The sequence below is a fragment of the Sphaeramia orbicularis genome, chromosome 6, assembly GCF_902148855.1.
Source record: "Sphaeramia orbicularis chromosome 6, fSphaOr1.1, whole genome shotgun sequence".
Taxonomy (NCBI): Eukaryota; Metazoa; Chordata; class Actinopteri; order Kurtiformes; family Apogonidae; genus Sphaeramia; species Sphaeramia orbicularis.
The window spans coordinates 35,323,015-35,343,786 of record NC_043962.1 but is presented as its reverse complement, the minus strand read 5'-3'; the positions used below and the strand labels follow the sequence as shown (position 1 = coordinate 35,343,786).

Genomic DNA, 20,772 nt, shown 5'->3' with positions numbered 1-20,772 from the left:
AATGAAATATAATTTTGATTTTCCTTTTCTATCATCATCAAATGGACATTTCTACAAAATATATGTCTCCACTTTGATTTGTTAGGTTTCTAAATTTGTTATGACTATGCTGAAAAGAAGATAAATCACTGCTTATGTTGAAGAACGGTACATTTGTTGTATTTACTATGTATAGTCTATTTTATTTTACATCCACATGCCATTTCACTGTGCAATTAACTCACTTCTGTCTGGGGTTAAAATGCTGGTCATAAATATATTTACACCACCTCAGTCTATCTATCTATCTATCTATCTATCTATCTATCTATCTATCTATCTATCTATCTATCTATCTATCTATCTATCTATCTATCTATCTATCTATCTATCTATCTATCTATCTATCTATCTATCTATCTATCTATCTATCCATCCATCCATCCATCCATCCATCCATCCATCCATCCATCCATCCATCTCAGTCTTTTAAGACAAAATAGGTTGTTTAAATCTCATCTTTTTGTATTTACCTTATTAATATAGTTCTTTCTTTTTAGATTGTACAATGTTTTGTTAATGGTGTGAAGAGTTTTGAAAGAAAAAACATTACATATTAATAAAAACTGATAACCACAAAAAGACACAGTAAAACATCACATATTTCTCCAGTAGGAATTTTATTTTTTATTTGTGATCATCCTGAGAGTATCAAAAAGTCTGTTGCAACATTTCAACTCCTAAAATAATTTGTACTGTTGCATACATTGCATTAAAGGGTGTTTTTGGTATTCAAAAGCAAAATATCAGAAAATCATAAGTTAAATAATAACAGTCAAGTCTACATCCTAAATCTATATTTGGCACCTGAATTAAGTCAGCAAAATCACCTGTGGAATCAAATCAGGCTTTACACAGACAGCTTAAACTTGAGACAAATCCTATAATTTAGAAAAATGCCACATTGAAAAAGGGGAAATTTTTGGTTCACATCATACTAAAAATTTAAAAAAAAAAAAAAATCTAATTTTAAGTTTTCATTGTAACCTAAGCATCATTCAGGTGAAATATGATGGTGACAACATACAGTAGGACAGCTTATGATATCTCAAGCTTTAAGAATTCAACTATGTAAAAATGCCTTTCTAGTCATCAAAACCATTGAAAATCATATCACATTTAAATGAGAACAATGTTTTTAAATGAAAACCAAAGAAAATCACTAATTAACAGAGACTTAGTTTCTTTGGTTAGGATTATTTGTATTACAAAGGTCTAAAAATTGATTATGTTGCTGTTCACACATAGGGTTTTGATTTTGATAGTCAGAATCCTTCATTGTCACACCTGGACAGGAAATACAATGGAGAGATAAAGAATTCTTCCCCACACAGAAAATCTGGTGAACAGCGACAGATGATCCTCTGAGCAAAGAATCAAAATATCATCGCCTATCACTGGCATTGGATCTTTGGATTCGTGTCAATAATTTGCACCTTGTTGTATAAAGAAGCAACTGAATATAAAGCCGTACCCATCTGAGGAAGCAGACAACTCTTTGGATAATAGCATCGGCATCACCGCTGTATTTAGCAATGGTCTAGAAGGCAAAGGGAGCACATGCCAGAAAGACCTGTGCTAAAGCTTTCACCAGAATAAAGCATTAAGAAAATTTACACTGAGTAAAGCACCTAAACCACCATTCTTAGGGAAAATTTACATCAATATTTTGGCAAACGTACACTCACTATATTTTTGGCTGCCATAGAATATCTTTGTATTATCAAAACTCTTTGGGTACAATTCTTCCTGTCTTTGGATCTCATCATTTATAGTATGCAAAGCCCTTTCAACTTTAAGGCCATGTTAAAGCTTTTGGTTCAGTGCACTTAAAAAGCCAAACAATATTGTATAATAAAGCTCAAATGGTTTGACAAAATCTAATGCACTTGTTTTTTCACAACATACACCATTCAACGACAAATAATGTCAAATGAAAGCTCTTTCAACCATGAAAATAAAAGCTCAAGAGAATTTAAAAATGAAGGTCTCTAGATAATAACGCCCAACAGAGGTAACAAGACGTGGCAATGAAGTGTTTGCACCTTGTCCCCTGAGTCTGAGATAATACTGCACAATACGTGGTACAAAGGAGGTAGTAATGTATATACAGGAACAGAACACTGAGGTAGATAATCAGTCAAAAGTCAAAAGGGCTCAATTATACCCTCTGCTCCAGTGGAAAAAATTAAATACAATGAAAATGTATCGCAGTACATTTCGAACATTCTTTTAAACATTCATCGTAGGTGAGCTTTGGTTTTGGACAGACAATGCCAAACACAGACAAACAGGTAGAAAGTTTAAAAAATGGAAATAAAATGTTATAACAAACATTCATACAAAATCCTGAGGTAGATCCGAAGCCAGTGCACATTCCCTCCATCGCAGCAGCTGTGCTCCCTGATCCTTTGTGCCTCAGGAAATGATAGGGAGGCTCAACTCGGGAAGCAAACAAGGAAATAGCGACATAACTCCGGTAGCTGGGGAGCACATCCAGGCCAGGCGATGTCAGGACCCGACCGCTTGGGAGGAGTGTCGGGCCGGATGAGAGCCCTCTGAGCTGCAGCAGATCTCAGAGGCATCAGTGACGGAGTGATGGGGGGGGTGTCTCGGCGTCTCCTCGTTTTGTACTTCAAAGGACTGCTTCAGTTCGGCAACGGTGGTGATGTCGTCCGGTCCAAACGATTCGGGTCTGGAGCTTCGGCCGGTGGAGGGGCTGCTCATTTCTTCGTTGCTCTCTTCGTTGGAGTAGTGTCCAGAGTCTCCGGTCTCTTGGCTGCCTTCGCTACTGTGGGAGCTCTCTGCGTGAAGTGGGCCGTAGATGATCTCCCGGGATGAAGGCGGCAGTGGTGCTGAACCTAAACGCTCCTCGTACCTCAGAACAGTTTTGCCAGCTTCATACAAGCTCGCTCTATTCTCAAGCTATAGAAATAAAACAATTAGAATGAAAATTAGCCTAAAAGAGAAACCAAGCTTTAAGATTAAAACAGACTTCACTGTGTATTGACCATATAACCTGGAGAGCTGCTACATTAGGATGATATACAAACATCTAAATGACCCTTGTTTTGACAGGGGATTGTAAAATGCAGATGTTATGGCAAGTTGTAATGTTTTTTGGGGTTTTTTTGTAAGTTTTGTTCTTGTACTGAAAATGTTTTGTAACTTCTGGTGTATAGCTATCAATTGTTAAACCACACAAAAGAAGCTTTAAATATAAAAAAAACAATTGAGCACAAATTTGGCTCACACCACTTACATCGCTTGCAGCTGAATTTTTCTTCTCCCTCCCGAAGAGCAGCCACTTCTTGCTTTGATTCTTGCTGTTGACTGGACCGTTGCTATTTATAACCATATTAGATCCACCCTAGAACAAAACAAATGCACAGATTTTCAGAGGTTTGTCATTGAACTGTGACAAATGCATTTCTGTGATTTTTTTTCTAGCGTCTTCTCCTTTATCTTCTTTCTTTATCTGAGCTTTATCCCGATTGTCTCACCTTGGCATCTATGAAGACATCATTCATCATGGGAATAAGGGCCTCGGCGTTTTCCACATGGCGTTCACTAGGCAGAGACAGACCAGATCGTGGACCTTCACTGTCTCCCACAGTGATGACTTTGTGACTGGAAGATTTTCTATTTGACCCACAAGGATAACAAAGTAGAGAAACAGTTAGAGAAATTGTAATTCCTGCTCTGTAATTATCAACATCCTTTATTATTTGAAATAGTTATAATCAATACCTTGGTCTGCCCTTATTGATGAGTATCATAGCACACATAATAATACAGGCCAAAGCAATGCTAACACCGACGATGATCCCTGTCATGGACTTCTGGTCTATGTGGTAGAGGCCGTCAGAGAACACTGGAACATTAACAGAAAAAGGGTTTCAGATGAGTAATTGTTACACATTGGCAACACACATTAACAGACATTTTAGAAATAAATGCGAGAATGTCCACCCTAGAATGTAATGTACTTGAAAAGTCGTACATATTCCTACATGTAGCTATAAACAAAACGTAGCTCAAAACCATGTTACTGATCTATCATTTATGTGACCTCAGAGAAACCATTTTTCACCAGTTTTCACTCAAACAAAATAGATAAATAAGATTTTGGGTGAATCTCCTTCATTAACCTGTTGTGTCTGGGAAGCTGTCGGAGTGCCGAGGGTTCTTGCTCCGGTAGCCATTTCCACGCTTCAGTGCCAGCTCTACAGGGCTGGAAAAAGGTCCGTCCCCCACCTGGTTGGAGGCAGAGATCTTCACCAGGTACACGTTACCTGGTTCCAGCTTTTCTAGAAGGGCCATTGTATGGCTTCCTGTAAACACAAGACAGCAAAGATAAGAAATGGAGAAAAGTATAACACATATATTTTACTCAGCTGTTATAAATGTGACTGAAGTGAGGACACACACAAGTCACTAGAACTTTACTTAGAGATCAGGTCATGTGTGGTCAGTGAAACTAAACCAAAATCAAAATGTAAAGTATGTTGAAAATGACTGCTGTAAAAAGGAGTAAAGCTTTTTGTTTAAACTTGGAATCTATAGTTCTTCCAATGTACATAACCTATTAAGTATTACTTCATGTTTTTAATATGATGTTGTCATTGCAATCATACAGTATGCCCTTCATTAAGACGATCATATTATTATATTATCATTATTATTATTGCAGATTTGAACAACTTAAAATTAAGACAATTTAAGACCATTACGAAATAAAATTTAAGATCTGTTTCTCTTCCTAAACCACATCTTGTTGAAGTGGTTCTTACTCTTATTAGATTAGATTAATATTAACAGTTATTAAAGGTATTTAGTATTTATCAGAGACAGCAACAGAGTGACAGAAAAGGTCAGAAAAATGGGATGAAATGCAGTACCTCAACCTGGACCAGGAACTGAATCTGGCCTCAGCCTATACAGTACCTCCACTTAACTTAATATTATCTAGTTTGCATTAGTGTTTATTGATTCCAATTTTTTTCCTACAGTTTTATCAACACAATTTTTCCCCCCCAAAAAAAATTAAAAGCAAGACTTAAGTTAAAGTTACAAAAGAAATATTAACTTCATCAGCCAGTGTTTAAGTAAAAATCATGCTTAAGACATTTCAAGGCCTAGAAGTCAGATTATTGGATCTTTAATACTTTTAAGAGAAGCACAAAAATCATATATGAATGCTTAAGTACAAATTACTCACCCTCCCTCTGCAGAATTTGCCACTGTCCAGCCAACCAGGATGTCTGAGAAGCATACATGATGGTGTAGTGTGTAATGACCGCATTGGGCTCTGTCGGCTCCCTCCAGGACACCAACACAGTATCATCCTCAATCAGAGTCACTCTCACTCCTGCAGGTGGTTGGCTAGGCACTATAGACAGAGCAATAACATTCACACTCAGGAAAGTACTGAAGTATTCAGTATCTTACTTTCCTAACATTATGACAACAACAAAAACACAGAAAACTAAAGCAATTAATGACAAACTTAAGTTCCAGTGATGTTCAATTACCTGCGGGCATGGTGTGATGGTAAACAACAGAACTCCACGGACTCGACATCTGGTCCACATGAAGACGAACCACAAACTCATAACGAGTGTTTGGATTCAGATTCTGAACCATTACACTCTGTTTATTTCTGTGGAAAAACAACAGCCTTAAAACACATACCGCAACATAAACCTGAATGACAAAAGTAGATTCAAAGGCAGGCTGCTTTAGTTCTAAGGTGAAACGCTGCCAATATGGGGTTCTTGGCTTACGTTTGTATGTAACGAATAGCAGACGCGTTGTGTGTGCCCACGGGTGTACAGCGGACTGTATAGCTAACAGCTTTTCCAGAAGTGAACGCAGGACGGCTCCAACGCAGGGACACTGAAGATGAATTGTGGGCCAAGACGGTCACGTGATCTGGAGGTGGAGGCGCTGCTGCCAGTTGGTCTCTAGCCGCTGATTGATGTAAACAACACAAACGTTCTCATTACATTCATCAAATTTAAGTTCAAAGTATTCCATTTGTGCTGCAACACTTCTGAAACAAATAACAGAGTAAAGTACTTACACACACATCCAGGAGTACTGATTGTTCGGTCTGTTTGATAACCATCTCCAGCTTGACTGACGGCCAGGATCTTCACATGGTACTTTCTTCTTGGATCTACAATGTAAACAGTCAATTTTCAACCATATCACTACAACTAAAATAAGCTTGTTTGACCCAATAATGCAGTTGCATATTTTATACATGATTCATTTTTCAAAGCAAAAATATTGGTATTAATGCAAAAAAACAGAAAGATAATCAAAGTACCAAAACTGATTGTTAGCAGAACAGCATGTTCTCAACAAAAAGGCAAAGCAGTATTAACAATTAGTTAAGGGGGGAAAATTTGTGGGTCATCACTGGCAATCCCTTTTGCGTGGACAATACAATGTCTCCTGAGTCACCTCTCATTTATCATGCCATGTCAGGTGTGAGGAGCATGAGAAAAATCAACCAGCACCCCAGGCCAGTTAAAACAGCAACATGATCAATAAACTGTATGAAATTAGCATAAAATGTTACATCAGTTTCTTTTTTGAAAGAAGCCATAAACACTATTTCAGCACTGACATCTCTAATATAGCAAAAGCAAAGCACTAACTTTGAAAAGGAAAACAAAGGTGCAAGAGGTGAAGTGGAATCTGGTTTTGGTTTTGTTCTGTGCACTTAAAACCACAGCAATGACAGGGCAAACAAAAACCTGGCTAGAAGGAATCATAAAGATCAGGGAGGTCTGGGGATAAGAAGATAAAAACAATATGTCACCAAATCTTGTGTTTTAACCTTAAAAGCTACCAGTGTCTTGGCTCCTAAATCAGGACGTTTTTAGGGAGTGTTAAGATTTGTTTTATACCTCAAGTGTGAAAGGTCAGCTTATGGGTATTGACCAGTAATTGCTGTGTGTCTAGGCCTGTTGTGGGGGCTGGGCCGGGGGCAACGTTCAGCTGCTGGGATCCTAGGCCCAGGGGACTGGGGGGGTTTGACTGGGGTCACCAGGTCAGGCCAAGATAGAACAGGAGGAATCTGGGTGCAGGACTGTGGGATAGGGGCTGGGCCCCTTTTGTTTCCCTTTCTTCTACTGCTCTTGTGTTATAGCCTTCAAACTTCAAAACACTGAGATCAGTCACATTGCGGAATATGGAAGTTATTATAGTTATGTTTTATGGTTTCAATAATAACTACCAGGGCACTGGGTTTTCATTTCAGTATAGTTTAGTTTTTTGAATGACAGTCGTTTTTCTTTGTGGAAATGAGAAGTTTGTGTTATGAGGAGTAATCTTTAATTTAGAGAAGCTCAAACAATAGTATGACATCAAATATGATTTACAAAGCCATGATCTATTAAAGATCCCACCTAGTGCCAATCTGTACATTGTGCAAATAGTTTTAATTTCACTCTTGTACACCATAAACCATTAACACTGGGAAAGTAAGCTGATTTTAAAGGAATTTTGTCTGTTTACTATTTACTGCATTATTCATTGTACTTTTTATTAAATTTTCATGGTTTTAAAATTATTATTAATAAGACAATGATAACCATGATACTGAATTGGTTACGTTGTCATTAAAACCAATATAAATCCAAACTGAATGCTGTTACCGTTCTAAAAATATTCATTGTAGAAAAGTTTTGAACTATCTAATGTGATAGTTTATCTCACAAGGTTTGGGTTTATAGGGAATCAAACAGCTGTTCTAAGACAATCACATCAGTCCAAATTATATTACGAACCCTTGTTCTTAAGTGGCCCTGGTTTCTATCGCATATGGATCACTATTGTTTATTTACATAGACAGCATGGTCGACCATTGGGGGCAGGGTCCTGGTCTAAGACTGCTGTCTCACGGTCAGAGGTCAATGGCTCTGTCCAGCTCTGGCCAATCCCAGAGGTATTTGTTGTGTGCTCCAGTGTCCAGCTGAAGGGGGGTAGCAGGCAGGGTCTTACAGGGCAGGTCTGACAGTGGACATAACACAATGGCCAATGGTAATTATGCAAGCTGCGAGATGGGAAAGGGTGGTGGGAGGGACATCTGGACCCTGACCTCTAACCCGGGAGCCTGATCTAACACAATACCATGGCCAGACTGGAGAGAGCTTCTGGTTAGACAAGAGAGGTCAGTCCATATTGATCAGGACAGGGGGTAAATGCAAATGCAGCACACAACTGCCCACTGAATAATTAAATTGGGAAATCCAAAAAAAAAAGCAATTTTGGTCAGAATGGTCCATCTTTGTTATCTTCACAGGCATAGAAACAAACCCAGTAAAATTCTGTTTGAGTACAGGAAAACTGCATCTGCTCACCAAGGCCACTGATGGTATAGGTGTAGGTTTGAGCCTGTAGCTGGATGGTGGGCTGCTCTGGTTGGCCTTCCTCATGATAACAAATTCTGTAACCTTGGACAGCCACAGCATCTGAGGGAGTTTGCCAGCGTGCCATAATGGAAGTGCAGTTGAGAGGCTCCAACTGAAGAACAGGGGCTGAAGGCACTACAGGGTCAAAGACAGCAAGCATTAGATCAGCACATACTCATATTTACTTGATTACAAAGCATAAAAGTAGAATCACAAAGGATCTGTGGCTGTGTCTTATCATGCTTTTAATGCTTTAAAATTTGTACTTGATAAGCATGTCTTCTGCAATTTGTCTGCTTGTCCTGTCATGTTGCATTGGTGTATTGGTTGCTGCATTTATGTTTTGTACAGTCCTTTAAGAAATGTAATTTAAACATTCATATAGGGACATTTAGGGATTGCGAATTAGCTTAGGCTACAAATACTTTGACGTGTGGCTTCAATTTATGTTGCATACATGTCCCTGAGTAAATACAGCTTACATAAATAAATGCTTCTTTGCACAAGGCAAGACAGCAGGAAGCTCAGCAAAGACAAACAAAAGATTAAATATAATATGGCTTGTTGAAGATTTATAATTTTAACTGTAGTTTGGAAGAAATGGCTTCAGACATTGGTTTTCGTAATAACACTTGAATTGAATGACTAAAATGTATCACTGTGCTTGGTATGTATTGTTTAAACATGTAACTTTTGAAAACAAGAAATCCAGCTTTTGGTGGACAAACAGCCTCCCCCACCACACCAGGCCATGAAAAGAGGCTATTCTTTACCCCACATAGATGCCTGAGGCCCTCTCTTTATGACCCGTGACTGAGGCCACTCTAACATCACTGACAGCGAAGGGCAAAGGTTCCTGGGTAACCAACACAAAGACTGTGGGACAATGCTACAAGAGCAAACTCTACTCATGTGTTCACCACTCTGCATGAGCTCTAGAGAGCCTCCTGGTATTTTAAAAACAACACAAAAATGACTGAATGGCATAACTGCCACTTTGAGATGACCATGCAGTATCCAACTGATGATGCTCATAATTGACCTCAAGAGTCATTTAAACACAAACAAAAAAATAAGTAAACTAGACCAAAAAATAAGGTAAACTTCTACTTTCAAAAATGACTTGTCATAACTATGCCAATGATTCAGCACATGACTGCAAACTCTATTTCCTGGTCAGCATTTTGCAGGTTTACCTTTGTTGCTGGAGATTTTAGGTGTTCGGTGGGAGGTCCAAGCTGAAGGCTCACACCAGCCCACACGAGTGGCTGCAGCCATGCGGAGCAGGTAGATGCTGTCAGGCTGCAGGCCCTCCAGGAGGTATTCAGTACTGTTCTGAGGTAGTTCCACTGAGGTGACTGTGTTGTCTGCAGCTGTACGGTATGAGAGTCTGTATGCAGACACCCGCCCACGGCTCACCTTGGCAGGTAGTGGCTGCCAGCTCACCTGGATGTCTGTTGAGCTGTGGCTGGTCAGAGTTAGCTCTGGGGTGCGGAGAGGCACTGTAGAAATGGATAACACAAATATAGTTAACATCCATGTAGCGACAGCTTTCACATGCTCATTAAAGGGCTATGGTCACATTACATATCTTATTCACTAATAAACATAAAGAAGACATTGTTAACAAAAGCATGCCCATCCCCCTTATCTCTTCTTGAAAAGTGCTCTGTACACACATCACTTGCATGCATGTTAGCTTAACTACCAGAGTGATTTATTGCGAGGAATGCTGAGATTCTCAGTGCTCTGTGCTTACCATCCTCCAGGGTATGTTGACTGACTTGGTCAGACATACGACTGGCTCCCATTGGCATATAAGCCACAATGTAAAAGCTGTAGTTTCGAGCTGGCTCAAGGTCATCAATAATGTAGCTGGTCGTGTCATTTCCAATAACAACTTGGTATTCTTCGTTGTTAAGACCTGACAGATAGCAGATAATAAACACGGGGTTAAGTTGGAACTTAGCTTCAAAGGTTTCGATTCAAAAAACAGGAAACTTGTGCATCAAAGAAAGTACAACCTAAACAGTCAGTGTGTTTTGATATGCTTGATGCTTTGAGTTAGTGACTAGGCTGCCTTTAGACTCTTACAGTACAGCAAACACAATTAAACATCTAAAGCCGGTTTACAACTACGACAGACTTGTCTTTACAGATTTACTATAGTTTAAATGCTATAGCTCAATATGTTCTAATATTAATGATTGCAAAACTTTGAGGATTTTACAAAAGCTACTATGTCCCTTTAAATGCCGGGAGAATGAGCTGCAGAGTGGACAAAGAGCTGGCTAAGCCTGTTGTTATTTGAGTGAAGTTGCCATTCTAGGTCTTCCTTGACCTCTGCTCTGTGCAGGAACAACAGATGGCCTTCACCGAGGAAAGATAATCACGTGTGAGAGGAAGATCGGTTGGTGTTGTCATTTTGCAGTCTTTTTACACCTATCCAGTTCTGAACCTTTTCAGTTTGAATAACAGGAAAAACACTCAACCATATTCAAACTTGTTTATTAATCTAAATTTTACCTTCAGCCTTCATATAGTGGACTGAATAAGCAATGACTTTGTCCGCATTGTAGAGTGGTCTCTCCCAGGCAAGTAAGATGGCTGAACTTGAGATGGTCTCAGCATGGACATTTCTTGGTGCACTGGGCCTGTCCTCGGACATGACAACAATAAGGCGAGCCAAAGACAGCACAGAACCCTGTTCACTCTCTGCCATGCACTGATAGATGGCATCATCCTCAGGAATGATCTGGGTTATAACCAATTTACTGTGAAATAAGAATAAATATCAGTATGAACCACAGCGATAGCAGTTTCACTCAGGTAAAGGTGAAGTTATGCCAATTTGTCTGTACCTGTTGTACATCTTGATCCTGCCATTTAAATGAACCTCTTCGCCGTTTTTCAGCCAACTGATGCGGGGTGGAGGAACACCCTTTGCCTGGCACATAAACCGTGCTGTGCCCGCTCTTGGACGGGTCTGACTTTCAGGCCTCTCAACAATGGATGGCGGCACTGTAACATGAGACAAAAAAATGACAAGAACACAGTTTTAGAAATTTTAGAGGCAGCAAAAAGAAGATTGGGTCATATACAGTACAACTACAGTACTTATAAAAGTAAAGACTTTACCCAGAACTGTGAGGTTTGCTGCAGCGATGGTGTAATTACGGGTTCCAGGGGTGGTGGCCCTGCAGAGGTAGATTCCACTATGCTTGGAATTGACATCGGTGATCACCAGGTTCCCATTCCCCAGCACTTTAGCATTGTAGACATCGATAGGTTTACTGTCAGCACGACTCCAGGAGATGATGGGCCAAGGATTACCTGTAGCCATACACTCCAACACAACAGTTTGGTGGAGGGAAACCGTGATATTCTGAGGTCCAGCAATGATCCTGGGCCTCTGACGGGGTTTGGGGCCCGCACCTTTACAGGAAAAAGAAAGTAACATAGATATATTCAGTGTTCTCTATATAACATTAATGCATCTTAATGAGTCTTTCTAAAATCCACTCAATGCAGTCTTTGTACCTTGATTGACTGTCAGTGTTGCCTCTCTACTCTCCAAACGGTTACCAATGTTGGTTGCCACACATCGATACTGTCCGGCATCTTCCAGTTGTACATTGTGAATCTGAAGGACTCCATTTGGCAAAACTGTGATTCTAGGAACACAAGAAAATACAGTTATGGTTAATATGGAGTGCTTTAGGATGGCAATAGCTTTTGACAACATGATCTTTAAGGCTACAATACATACCTGTCTGTCTCTAATGGTAATGTGCTTTGGTTTAACTCCCAGGTGATGGTGGCAGGAGGGTTGGAGGTGACAGCACAGGAGAATCGTGCCACTGAGCCCTCAGTCACCATCATAGGCACAGGATGTATTTGAAACTCTGAGATACCTGGGAAAAAACAGATGATTTAAACCACGGCCTCATGTAAAAATACTACACTCAACAAAAACATACTCCGTTATTATGGAATTTATGGGCATTTCTACTAGTAGTTTTCTGTTGAATTAAATGTTTTATTACACGATTTTCATAGGGGTATTCAGGTGTGTGCTTCATATTTTAAATATAGCATTTACTCTCAGCTTGAACACCATTCATTATGGATGCAAAGCTCTGACTGTGATGGATGTTAACTGATTGTCTGAAAGGAATTGATCTCTGTGATTTTGCCTTTGTGCAGATGAGCTATCAGGCTCCAGACTGACCAGCTGGCCCAGTCGATGGATCAATTGAAGAATGACACTGAATGATGCATTGTTATAGATAAAAACTAATTAATTTCACTTGCACTGCATAAGGAGGACTACCACAATTACAATGACTAGGATCATTCCAAAGACAGTGGTGAAAAATAAAAGTAAACCTATTAATTCCAGAAATTATGCATGTCAAACTACACACATGAAAGATATGCACTGTGACCATTTCATGTTAAACATATTTTACAGTTAAGAAAATGTTCCACTTGGATATTGCCTTTCGAGACAGATTAAGTGAATGTATGCTTCCTTTATGGGGACTAAAACTGCTGTGCAAATTTTCCTGAGTCATGTTATTCATATGTATCCAATGCATCTTTCAGTAATCACCACAAAAGCAACCCCCAATCTGCATTTATCTCCAGAACAATCTATAAGTTATGACCAATGACCTTCATTCATTAAGGTGATAACTCTCTCCCTTCCCCCTCATTTACAGAAAAGAAGTCAATACCATGTTAAAGAAAATCAATACCCAGATCTCCCACTGAAACTTCACATTTAAAGCCAGGGTTTTTGGGCATCCAAATGAAAGGGCAATCCCTTCATTTAAGACTTGATCTCATCAATATTACAGAAATAAACTAGTAACTCCACTTAAGTGAATCAAGGGATTACTTTAAACTGGGACCAGAAATGTTACTGATTTATGGCCTGTTTTTGTTTTATTCCTGTGGAATAGGAGGAGGTTTTATTTCAGGCATAGCACATGCCAACAAAATCAGCTTATGGAGATGCCTGCATTAGCCACCAGGTGTGTCCACAAAGAACATGGCTGACTGCTGTGCATCATCCTCATCCTCATCAGCCTGGGAAGAAGTTCAAAACAATATGCTCTTGACTTTCTTCACAGAGAAAAAACAGAGCATCCTTATTCTTGCTGAATTAAGTGGTGTAGATGGTGGGTGTGGCTACGCAGGCTGATCCACTAATATGACCACCTCTTTTATAAGGAAGAAATCAATGTCTAGGTCAAACAGCACAAAGGTTTCTCCAAAGAGGTCAGAGTTCGCCTCAACCCCCTGTCCATTCAATTTTAGCCTAAACTAGGAGCCAGATCGAAGTCAGTTTTTGTACTATTTATGCCCAAAGGGAAGCCTATGATTCTCTTGCAGATTACATCCTGTATAAAATGATGCATAGGTATAAAATCATCACTTTAAACCATATATAAAAATACATTTCAAATCCTCATTGTGAAGACACTGTGCATACAGTGCGTGTGATATATCTATAAATCCAAATAGTACTCAAACAAATAAGCCACATGGAAAACAGATACATTGATGCTGTAAACATGTTTTGAAAGGCTTCAGACTATTTTCTGTTGAATATTAGGTCCATTCACTCAGATGACAAACTGGTCTATCTTTAACAAAAGGCCTCTGGTTGACAGGGCAACAGGGGGACTGATGCAGTGAAAGGGATTGTGGGCTCGGAGAAAGAACAGCAGGCTGGCCAGACCCAAGCAGGCCTGTGACATCACAAAGCCTTTCCCTGCTGACCTCTGACCCCCAGGACCCCTGGACAGAAGGGGAGCACAGAGGAGGCCCATCCTCCACTACCCGCCTACTGTTGACCAAAACCTTTAACCCTTTCACTGACAAAGGCTGGACGCTAAGCCAAACTTGACTTTTTGGGTTGTAATCTTGCTTTACAAACCAAAGACTGTTGTGGAAAATTCAGTTTCACAACTTTCAGACAGCTGAGTGAAAACAATCACAATTATTGACTGTTCTTCCTGAGTAAACAAGTTGTCCTGTTTTTTAACTTTATATTTATAAAAATATTACACTGTGTTATACTAAGTTATATCTTCCGTACCAAGCTAGGCATAGTTGAGCATTACAGAAAACTTTCTTCTTCAGTGTAAGTGTCAAAATCAGGATATTTTAGAGGAACACACTAGTTTCCATGACACTGGTCATGGGATATCCTTTTTAAGACCTGTGAAAAGTGTCTATGGTACACCATACCTATTGAATGGACACAGCTGTCCTGTCCACTGATACATGGACAAACAAATGCTGTGAAAACCTAGCCTTTTCTTCTGGTGCGGTCAGGGGCACTCCAAACAAAGGCTAAAAGGCAAATGGCCTTTCAGAGATTCCTCTGTGTAGCAGACCATTCAGCAACTACACAGGGCCACAGTCTGCTATGACAATACTATTCCACCACCATGTGAGGAGAGGAAGCTAATTTCCTTAATTTTTCAAGTTTCTAGCAGTGTTTCATGAGCACTTTAATAAGAGAACAAGTGGTACTTATAGCAAAAGATGGTAAAGACAGTAAACTCAGGGCTCTGTATTTATGGGATATTTATTAGCTTCTTGATTGACTCTCCATCTAGCTGTAACTGTCTCATAAAATGATCCTATAACTGGACTGACAGCTTTAAACTCAAATATGGCCAGGTCAGAACAACTTTCAATGACACGGACACACACACTTGAGAGGTTTTCCTTCAGTAAAAAAAAGAGTGGGGTGGGATACATCTGCTTCCCATCTCCAGGTTAATAACCCATGAACTTGCCATTCTGATACCTGCATGTTGACACCACAGTGTGAAGTGAAAATCGCCCACAACTTTAAGCTGCGTGAGTCCCATCATTCCAAAAATATCAGCAGTAGCCTTTTTCAGTCTATGCTTTATACTTACTTGCGATAGTCAGACGTGATCTTTGGCTTAGGATAGCTCCATATTTGTTTTGGGAGAGGCACTGGTAGAATCCTTCATCTGAATCCTCCGTGGTATACTTTATCTTTGGTATGTATAAGGAGCCGTTTGGCAGAAACTGTATGTGCTCACTTTCTGTCAAGCGAACTCCATTCTTTAACCACTTGATGATGACTGGAGGCTGCCCATGAGCCTGACAGTCCAAGATAGCAGGATCCTTTGGCAGTACAGTCACATCACTGGGCTCTGTGATAAAAGACAACTCACTGAAACACAGAACACCTAAGGGAAGAGAAAAGAAACATTAGAGAACAAGACAGAGTTGTGAGTGTGCATTATAGCTAATCAGACCATATGCATCATGTACTAGAGAAATATATTCAGAATACTTCATTAATATTCCCAGAAGTGATTTAAAAGCTGAAGACACTGTTATTTAGACAAGCTTTTAGTTAACTGGGGTGGCTTGGTTATGTTAGTTTAATGTGATGTAACTTAATGTTGACTTATTTCAATTGCCTTGTTTTTATTTTACACCACTTTTATTTAAAGCACTTTGTGACTATCTGTGAAAAGTACAACAGAAATAAAGTTTACTTAATACTCACTTACAAATTGGTTTTCTGGGCATTTTGTGATATTAAAGTCAATATCTTGACAGAATTGTTATAGTAATAGCTTATTTATCACTAGGCTACCTTAGGTGCAGGTGAAAAAAAAAAAGGAAATATCTAATTTTTGCTGTTAGAGCCATCAATATTACACATAATAGAGCATACATTAGTAACACAGAAATAGTGAAAGGAGAGATGGATACCTACCACTTTGTAAATTAAACCAGAGTGTATTAGTGTAATATTTGACTCAATAAGTTGTCTTTTCATTATATTTATTGTTTTTCAGCTAAGCTAACTAACGTAAATGCAGTTCCGTCCATTCAGTGTGTCCGCGGACCGGAACGCAGGTCAACAGTTCCAAGTACGAAACAAACACACAGACAGAAATGACAAAAACATACTTACCTGATAAAGGAAGAAACAAAACAAAGAGCAGCCATAGCCGGCAGACTTTCATCTTGAACTTCGCCATTTATCCGATATGTTTTCTCATTTTCCCCCCCTCAGCTACCCTCCTCTGTGCTGCATGCAGTCCGCAGCTCCCCTCAGACACATCTGACCGCAGAGCAGGACCAACGGCCGGACACGGGCACTGGGCCCTGACACACGCATGCGCACAGGGCAGATGGGGGGAGAGAGAGGCAAGGATGGATCGAAGTGGGGTTCAGGGACCCCAGGGGCCGTGGGGAGGAAGGAAACACTGAACCCTGATTTTATTTTCACTTCACTGATTACACCTACAGGATGATGTAATGATCAGAGACTGTGTAGATCTATCAAACCTGTGTCTGAAGCTCAAAACTAGAACCAGATGATGTTTGTGTGGCCATATGTTATGTAAGTGAACCATCTTTACATTTGCAGCACCTGGAAGTTATTGAACATCCTCTCTGACCCATATTCTGTGTTTGTGTTTACACTGTGTTCGGTGTCTTTCTACACTGCATCTGATAATCTTCATGATAAATCTCATTTCTATAGCACCCTTCAAAACCTCTGACAAATAAAAAATGCAAAATAAAGGGGCAATTCTTCAGGAATGAAAAAACAAAACAATGTTGCTTCAGATGCTTTAAAATTATACAAATACTAGTCTGTAAAGTTGTACACTGTTTTTCTCTTAAGGATCTAAAAAAGCATTTACTGACACTTGTCTGGACTTTTCTTTATAAATTATCTGCCTCTGAGATTAAAAGTACTAAATCTTACATACTTCAATAAGATTACTTGAGAAACAAATGACAAAAGGGCAGGTCAGCTGATGTTTTAATGTATATCATAAAGTGTTATTAAACATGTATATTGGTTTGTGTTAGGCTATACAATAGACTTATAAATCTTCCACTAGAAAGAACCTAATATGTGAATGTATTGTAATGTACAGATAGTGTTTTGAAGTAGATCTGGTAGCTCTGAGACAAATATTCCTTTTGAGTAAAAACCCCTCTCTTATTAATTCTCAGAATTTCGAATTTTGACACAAGACTGTATCTTGGAAACTACAGCCAACCAGCATTTTTAGCATTCATTATTAGTGAGTCAAACTTGGTAAAGTTTCATTACTTTTATTCTGGAGGCATTTTACATGCATACCAACATAATCTAAAATGTATAATCACTTCTGAACCATTACTCTTATCAATACGTTCAAATAGTTCAGGTAAAATTCAATTTATTTTCATTATATATGACCCATTTGGATATTCAGAGACACTACTGTGAACATGGAAAAACCATCAGCTTTCACAAGATTGATTCATCCTTAAAACTGACATGGTTTGACAAATGACAGTGGTTGTAGATGTTTGTTTATGTGTTCAGTTGATAATATATTTTGCTGAAAAATACACTTCTTAATTTTTCTCTGTTTTGGTATAACAACCTGTGATGTTACTCTGAGCTGTTATGAACATCTATATGATCAGTAAATTAAATATTGAAAAATGGCAGATTTTCACTGAAAAATGCAAAATGTAGAGGATAATATATAATAAACGGCGATAAATCACTTGGGGTAGGTTAAATGTAGAGAAAAATTCATTCATTCAAAAAATATCCAGGTCTTCAGGAGTTATTAGCTTGTTATGATTATTCGGTAAATCTGACATCAAACAGTTAAAGCACAATCACCCTTTGTTTTAAACTCAGAAATGTAAAACTTTTTAACATTTGAGTGGTTAATTTTTTGCATATCATTTTCCAGGCCACACCACTTCTCTGTTGTGTCACTCTGTCCTGGAAGAAAAATAATTTGTTGTTCCTACTTTTTCTTTTTAAAGGGTTTAAATGTGTAGTTCTTCCTAATCAGTAACTAGTTACAAGCAGGAGTGTTACAGTTTAACACATTATAAGACCATTTTGCATTTTTGCTGTGCATTACTCCTCAATGACTGGACCTTTTGCTGCTCAACAACTTCAGAGCTGAAAGTCCACCTGATTTGACTGCTATCATAGCACTGAATGGAAAGTCGGTCAAACAAATAATAAAGCTGAAATATATTAAAATCAAACTTAAAATACATCAGTTCATCCCTGCATACAGTCTATGTGACTGTTTTTACCTGAAAATGATCAGTAGTTAACCATTGATTTCAGGTGTTACAACTGAGATCTATTTTGTGTTTGTCAGATATCTGAGACAAACAAATAAGGCAAACAAAATGAATGATCAGTTTGTAATGGTTATTGGTAAAAAAAAAAAAAAAAAAGGTCACATTGAACAGCATCTGCTCGTACCACACACTCTGGTAATTATGAAGAGATATTGATGGCTGCAAGTCAGCTGCTTAATGAATTCAGATATTGATTTGGTGACCGTGCCTTTTGACAATGACCCTCCTCTCCCCCAGCCCTCATTCAGCAGCCATACAATGGGCTCCAGCTGTGAGATCAGTTATGCTGTATCAGCAAAACACCCGTCTATTGGTGCAGGTAAATGAGGTCTTCACACTGAAGCTGGGAAAAATGTTGTGCCTTCCAAGATATATGCAGAACTACTCTTGATTTCCAGAAACATTTATATGTGTGTATGTTTGCATAAAGATTTTGAGGGATTAACCAGACAAAGAAGCACCTCCAGACTTCAATATCCAATCAAATGAGGAGAGCCAAGTGTAATTATGTATTGATTGGAGCTAACTATTGATTTAATCATCTCAAACCTTATAGTTAGAATTTAAGACTCAAAACCAATGGCCATTTTAATGATATCTTGTAGTGTTTACTCAATGGGATCATCCTAATAATTATTTTATATTTAGGGGAAACATGTTCTTGATGTCAGCAATCTATAGTTTTTATAATGTGTTTAAGGACACAAATGTGTTCTTTTACAAATTGAGTGTAAAATGTTGATACACTTAGCCTACTCAGGTGCATCAGTTGACAAAGATTATAAAATGCAAATATTTTGTATCATAAATAACACCTCCTACTGTGAAAACAGTTGATGAGATGTTTATTTCATCTAAGCAGAGGAGCTGCATGTTATGCTGTTTCCTTGTATCTTCAGTTGTGATTTTTGTGCTCTATTGTTTACAAGGGGGAAATATCCTCTTTTGCAAAATCTGCCGACTCACATTACCAAATGTTGTGGTGTAGGGGTGGAGGTGACCAGTGCTGGGCTCCACATGGCTTAAGGTTTGGCTGTTTGACCATGATCAATAAGGGTTAAGGTCATTAACATGTATGAATATCAGAGGCCCTGGGAAAGCCGAGCAGGGGACCAACGTACTGAATTCTGATTGGCTGAAGGTTGTCTCTAGGAGAGGCCACTGCCCCACTGACCTCAGGGGTCATTTGAAGAGTCGACGACCTCTAACCTCCTGCCATGACGGTGATGGAAAGGTTTTATATTCACGTACAATCAGCTGCTAAAATATTAAAAGTGTATGGTGATGAACCAAACGCAAATAAACAAACAGTTCACAAGGATCAATACCATTATGTCATAGGCTGAGGATGGTCCAACCAGAACAGACTGTCAATGTATTCCTAAAATCTGCAACAAATCCACAATATAACAAATACCCAAATGCTTGGCTGTTGAGCTATAATGACAAGATAAATCCATAATTATAACAAAATCTTGTGATGTACCCCTCACACATTTTCATTTATTGTTTTAGTTTACTACTGCTACTTCACAACTTTAAGGATTAACAGAAAAAAAAAGAGTCAATTTTGTTGTTTTGTTGTCAGATGCTAAAAAGCTAATAAAATTAAAAGGAAATCATATAATTGACTTGGAAAAAATCATTTATTACATAATAGACAGTACAGGTCAGACAACCTGCATATTTGTCTTAAAATTGTTTTGTGTTATAAATCTCTTTGTGTTGTAAATGTTTAATAATCACATGTGTTATTATTCGGCACACTTAGATTCTTCATGCATTCTGCTTAAGGCTTCAGTCATTTCACCTGATTGTTTCATTTTTGCTGTTGTGAAGCTCCTTGTAACTTTGTTTTGAAGAGTGTTATACAAACAAAATGAAATATTATTAGAACATTTCAGATACACAAGGGTCTGATCAAGTGGTAACACTCAGACAAATTCTGTGTTCAACAGTGTCTGTCATGTAATCAGAGTAACTTGTATGCATGTATTATACATATTTGAGTAGGTATTTATATGCACTTTAACATTATGTATAACAAAATTTGGGAAGATGTAATTTTTTAGTGAAAAATGTCAAATTACGACTTGGCAACACATGGACATGAAAT

At 38.6% G+C, this 20,772-nt stretch overlaps 1 protein-coding gene across 1 annotated transcript; it reads right to left on the bottom strand.

The window, feature by feature from the left end:
- Positions 1-734: 734 nt before the first annotated feature.
- On the bottom strand, positions 735-16,525 carry LOC115421087 (protogenin B-like). The gene is made up of 19 exons (XM_030136798.1): positions 16,450-16,525; positions 15,410-15,709; positions 12,235-12,379; positions 12,006-12,139; positions 11,604-11,900; positions 11,327-11,486; positions 10,992-11,239; positions 10,225-10,389; positions 9,662-9,967; positions 8,415-8,600; positions 6,125-6,220; positions 5,826-6,012; positions 5,574-5,701; positions 5,261-5,431; positions 4,191-4,373; positions 3,790-3,913; positions 3,543-3,681; positions 3,302-3,409; positions 735-2,964 (listed from the first exon to the last, which is right to left on the bottom strand). Exons 1-19 carry the CDS (start codon positions 16,514-16,516, stop codon positions 2,551-2,553), a joined length of 3,558 nt encoding a protein of 1,185 aa, XP_029992658.1. The 5' UTR covers positions 16,517-16,525; the 3' UTR covers positions 735-2,550.
- Positions 16,526-20,772: the final 4,247 nt, after the last annotated feature.

Bases quoted from the DNA above. Each gene is read 5' to 3' on its own strand.
- LOC115421087 (XM_030136798.1), bottom strand. From the start codon at position 16,516: ATGGCGAAGTTCAAGATGAAAGTCTGCCGGCTATGGCTGCTCTTTGTT. The intron at 15,710-16,449 runs GTAAGTATGTTT...CTCTTCCCTTAG, and splicing joins TTTGTTTCTTCCTTTATCAG to GTGTTCTGTGTTTCAGTGAG. The intron at 4,374-5,260 runs GTGAGTAATTTG...TTGTGTTTACAG, and splicing joins GCAAATTCTGCAGAGGGAGG to GAAGCCATACAATGGCCCTT.